This window comes from Helianthus annuus, chromosome 3, assembly GCF_002127325.2.
Source record: "Helianthus annuus cultivar XRQ/B chromosome 3, HanXRQr2.0-SUNRISE, whole genome shotgun sequence".
NCBI classification, from domain to species: Eukaryota; Viridiplantae; Streptophyta; class Magnoliopsida; order Asterales; family Asteraceae; genus Helianthus; species Helianthus annuus.
Genome location: NC_035435.2, coordinates 153866962 through 153872585, shown reverse-complemented (window position 1 = coordinate 153872585; position 5624 = coordinate 153866962). Strand labels below are relative to the sequence as shown.

Sequence of the window (5624 nt, the reverse complement as noted above, 5' to 3'; positions counted from 1 at the left end):
CGCCATATAAAGAAACGGTCGACCTAAAATTACCCTTTGTTGTGATGCCAATTTGGTAGGGGCATAATCTAGGACCAGAAAATCCACCGGGTATTCGAATTCTCCCAACCGAATCATAACATTCTTAACTATTCCCCGTGGACGCCTCCAACTTTCATCCGCCAAACTCACCATGGTGTCTGCATCTTGAAGCGGACCAAAATCATACATATCATATAAGTCACCTGGTAGCACACTCATACTCGTCCCATAATCCAATAATGCATGGGGAATTTTTAATTTTCCCACTCGGATCGGCATAAGTGGTGCTCCATGCTCCTTGTCCGTTTCAACCTCGGCATCCCTTCCTATACATGCACTCACTTGACAAGAAGAGGTAAGAAATGTTTCATTATTAGGAATGGTGCTTACCACATTGATATTAACGCTTTTTATGTTCTTGGGATTTGACACTGTGTCACTTTGTAGTTGGCCTTTTGCTTTCTTCAATATCGCCACATCACTCGCAAGTTGACTCATTTGAGTAGTCAACGACTGAATTGCTTTATCATGGATTTTGTCTTTTTGAATGCGAGCATCATCAAGCTGATTCCTTCGTTGCATCTCAGTTTGCATTGCTTTCAACATCTCCATGACCTCATTTCCACCCGAAGAGCCTTGACCCAAAAACCCACCATGCACTTGACCCGTTTGATATTGCCTTTGAAATCCTTGGTTTCCTTGGAAGTTCGGGTTGACTTGATTTGACGGATTCCCGTATCTAAAGTTTGGGTGATTTCGTAAACCGGGGTGGTAAGTATTGGAATTCATGTTGTAATTTCTACCACCCCCTCCTTGACCTTGCAATGCATTCACCTCCTCATATTGCCCTTCCACTCCTTGGCAATTTTCAGCTGCATGTCCTAACTCATTACAAATAGCACAAACATCATAAATTTGGTTAGAAGTTTGAACATTACCATCGTCTACCGCATGCACTTGAGTTCGGGTAATGGCCGGTCGTGCTCTCCTTGAAGCTTGAGCTTTTCTTTTTGATGTGATCGCCATTTGCTCCAAGAATTCCCAATCTTCATGCTTATAGTTTGTACCAAAAGTACCATTGGTGATAGACATTAAGTCACGCGCATCTTCGGAACATAACCCCTCATGAAATGCATTCATCAATTCCCATAGCTCTATCCCATGATGAGGGCAATTCTTTATCATCATGTTAAACCTCTCAAATGCTTCGTGAAACATTTCACCTGTTTGTTGTTGAAAACTTCTCAAACTTTTTCTAGCATCATTTGTCTTTTGCGCGGTGAAGAATTCATCCAAAAAGATTTGCTGCATTTCTGCCCATGTATAGATAGATGCAGAAGGCAATGTATAAAACCACTTTTTTGCTTTGTCTTCTAAGGAAAATTGGAATAACACCAATTTAACATTATCGGCTGAGAATCCTTGACCCCCAATAGTTTTACAAATCGAATCGTAAGCCTCCAAATGAAAATAAGGCTCCTCCATTGCTAAACCCTTATACTTTGGCAAACTTTGTAACGAATTGGTTCGAACTTCAAAAGTCCTTCCTTGATAATTTTGAGGGATAACTACTGGTGAAGGATTATGAGTGATCACTAGTCTAAAATGTGCTTCAATGCCTCTCGCGTGTTCTCGAAGATGTCTTCTTGGTACCCCCAACCGAACTCTTGGGCGTATAGGACCCATTGGTCTTTGAACTTGCATTCGTGGAGGCCCAAATTGTTGTGGAGGTGGTTGAAACCTCGGCCCCACATGAGGTTGCTGAACTCGTCTTTGCACCGGTGGACCTTGTGGTGGCAATTGTTGAGGTATGGTTTGTTGTTGAGAAATCCCACCAACACTTAACATTCTTTGATTTTGACCTTGAACATAGGTATATTCCCCTTGATCTCCATCACCCCCATACATGTATCCTTCTTCATCATATCCCACAAAGTCATCCTCAAACTCATCATCGAACCCATCTTTTCTTGCTCCCGAAGTATGTTGAAATTGCACTCTTGGTTGGAATGGAGTTGAATGGATAATAGATGGACCGGTTTGGTATAGGTTAGGTGGTGGTATTTGTGATGATGATAGTTGACCGGATGTTGTGAAAAATGTTGAATAAGTTGGAACAGCGGATGATGTAGGGTTGTAACTGAAGGAGTATTCAGGTTGTGTGTTCTCAAGTAAGGTAGTGTTGGTTGGTTTAATTTCTGGTGTGGTTGTAGGAATGGTAGTATTTAGTGATGGTTGTGTTGAAGATTGTGTTGTTTGAACCGTAGTGGGTGGTGGATCCATTGTATCACTTGGTGTAATTGGTGAAGTTGGTGTAGTAAGTGAACCAATGACTTTGTTTTCTCATAGTAATACTCGGTTTCTTCGCAAAGTTCGCTCAATTTCTGGATCAAATGCTAGAGGTGATAGCTTGTGAGAGCCTCTTGTATGCATGCACTTGTCAATACCTGCACACTAAACACAACCAGCGTAAACCCGAAAACTAACAAACTAAACTATCAAAGATAACACACGTTGCGCACTACTCCCCGGCAATGGCGCCAAAATTTGACGTGATGTCGTGGTCACAATCAAATTTAATCCAATTACTACTAAATAGTTAGTGGCAAGTGGGTATCGAACACAGGGAGTTTGTGGAATATGTGTTATTTAAAGTGTTTCTCTAAGTTCACTAAAATTAAACTAATGACAATAAAAGTAAATTCAAGAGTTGGATTGACTGATTTGCTTTGAAAAACTAAGATTACTAATGTAATTGCGAAAATGAAAGTTTTGGTTGTAAACAAATTAGAGACAAATGATTATCTTCAGTTTCCGGTTTGCTTTGACATTTATGCTATCATTCCACTAGAAAGAACTGCATAGACATAGTTCATGTGTGATTAATTGCAGTGATGAAAGGGAACTAAGTACTCAGATTCCTAGAACGTGAGGTTGTTACCCGATGATCAATCAACCCTTACCCAAGCCTAACTATACCCATGATATCTCGATTGCCAACGGCACCAAGAACGTATGGTTTCTAATTAGTTCAACATAAGAATTAACAATTTACTAACAAACAATCACACACCATAACAAGCAATTCAATAAAGATAGAGATTGTTATTCTAGAAATAAGAAATTCAAGCATAAAGTCTTACATAACCTTCCACCAAAGATAATCACAAAGTGTTTAGCCACTCATGGCTTGAACAAACATCATAAACCAAGTTTTAATCTTCAAACAAGTTAAGAACATGAAAAACCATGATAGAGAAATAGTTTTCAAGCTCCAAAAGTTAGCCAAAATTCGTCTCCAAGTGTTGTGTAACCGAATGGGAATGAATAGACTTGAAAGGGCATCATAAATTCACATTAAAAGATGGAAGTTACACATTTACGTAGGTCAGCGCCGTAAGCTACGGTGGCCACCGTAGCTTACGGTGGCTTGGAATGGCTTATGGTGGCTTTAAACTGTCATACGGTGACAAAAAGTGCCAGTCAGCGCCGTAAGCTACGGCAAGGAGCGCCGTAAGCTACGGCCCTTGCCGTAGCCTACGGCAGGCTTCAACATGAAAACTTGTTTTCAGCATAACTTTTTCGTTTCAACTCCGTTTTCTTCACCGTTTTCGCCTACGTTCTCGTAATTTCGTCCTCTATCATGCTATCCTCTTAATTCTTCAATTCCAAAAATTGATTTTTTCATTTATTATCCGTGTTCCTTCCATTTTAAGCTCCCGTTTGTACCTGAAACATAAACAACCGTAGTTATCTAATTCTAGACAACTACCCGATTAAATGTAGGATTTTATTATCATTTATATAACTTAAGGGTTGTCCTACGGACTACCCGTAAAAAACAAAGGAAAATTAGTAGGTTTTAGTGACACTGATTATGCTGGTAATATCGATGACAGTAAAAGCACATCTGGATATGTTTTTCATCTAGGATCTGGTGCAATAGTATGGCAATCAAAGAAGCAAAAGGTGGTGGCACTATCATCTACAGAGGCTGAATACATTGCATATGGCTGGGTGTCAAGCACTGTGGTTGAAGGGAATTCTTAATGAACTTCAAATAAATATGGATTGCTCTCCAACAATCTATTGTGATAACAAATCAACCATATGTTTAGCCAAAGATCCGGTCTACCATGGAAAGAGTAAACACATACGAGTAAAATACCATTTCATTCGTGATCTGATCAAGAATGATGAAGTTGAAGTTTGCTTCTGCACAACTAAGGAGCAGGCTGCAGACATACTAACTAAGGCTCTACAACCGAAGGATTTCATGCGGATAAAGGAGTTACTACATGTTGAACCAATCTAACTTACGGGAGGGTATTAGAATAGGATTTATAAGTTAGATTCTTCATTAGTTTAGATATAACATATGTTTAGTTTTTTTTATTATATTTATGTAACATTATTATAGATAGGGAGTGACGGTTATGATATGCATATCATATCATATATATACATGTAATGACATATTCGAATGCACCAATTCTAATCAGAACAACATTCATTCATTCTCTTTCAATTCCAAAACCCTAACACAAACAAGATCAATTCCAACACATTGGCACCATCCGTGGGACATGAACCCATGACCACATTCTTTATAGTGATCCTTACTTGTGTAGAAGAATGGTTTCTTTCTTGAAATGACACTGGCAGGCCAAGACTCCCTACAACCTCACTCATTGTTGGGCGTTGATTTGGATGACTAAGCAAGCAACGAACCGCAATGCGAGAGAACTCCTTCAAAGAACTCTTTGAAATATGGTCTCTCACATTAGAATCAACTATTTGGTTGAGTTTTCCTCATTTGATACGGTCTTGGGCCCATATTGCTAAACCTTCATTGAGACGCTCGTCCAAAGCGGGCCTGCCACACAACACCTCAAGAATACTACCCCAAAGGCATAAACATCGGATTTTCTTGTTAGCCCGCCTGTGTAGAAATAATTCGGATCCATATACCCAAAGGTGCCTTTGACTGTGGTGCTAACATGTGTATGGGTCTGATTTGTTGGTCCCACTTTAGCAAATCCGAAGTCTGTAATCTTTGCGGCATAATTTTGGTCCAACAAAATATTGGAGCTTTTCACATCACGGTGTATGACTTTGTGTTGTGTGCCAGTGCCAGTATGAAGGTAGTCCAAACCGTGCGCCGCTCCAATGCATATCTTTAGCCGTTATGGCCAAGTCAGAATTGTACCTTTCTTGTGCAGATGATCAAAAAGGGACCCATTATGCATGTATTCATACACAAGGGCCATCTCTTTCCCTCCATTGCAATAACCAATCAAATGCACTAGATTACAATGGCGCAGTCTTGAAAGCAACTTGACTTCGACCCAAAATTCGGGTGCTCCTTGATTGGACATGAAATTCAACCGCTTGATAACGTAGATGCTTTTAGTTGGTCCATTAGAAATCATTCCTTTGTACACCATACCGAATCCCCCATGGCCAATGCACCATCTTTTGTCAAAGTTATGTGTTGCTGAACTGAGCTCAGCAACTGAAAAGCGGCGGCATGGCTGCTCCAGAGTAGGCGGTGTACACGGGGATGATATCTTCACATCTTTCGCAGTTCCAGTTAACATCAT

At 40.1% G+C, this 5624-nt stretch overlaps 1 protein-coding gene and 1 non-coding gene across 2 annotated transcripts; one reads left to right on the top strand and one right to left on the bottom strand.

Annotated features, from left to right (window-relative positions):
- Positions 1 to 1177: 1177 nt before the first annotated feature.
- Positions 1178 to 1283, top strand: LOC118490976. The gene has a single exon (XR_004890201.1). It is a non-coding gene; the product is annotated as a small nucleolar RNA R71 (small nucleolar RNA).
- A 3924-nt stretch (positions 1284 to 5207) lies between these two features.
- On the bottom strand, positions 5208 to 5624 carry LOC110932294 (probable receptor-like protein kinase At5g38990). The gene has a single exon (XM_022175639.1). The coding sequence runs from the start codon at positions 5622 to 5624 to the stop codon at positions 5208 to 5210; it is 417 nt and encodes a 138-aa protein (XP_022031331.1).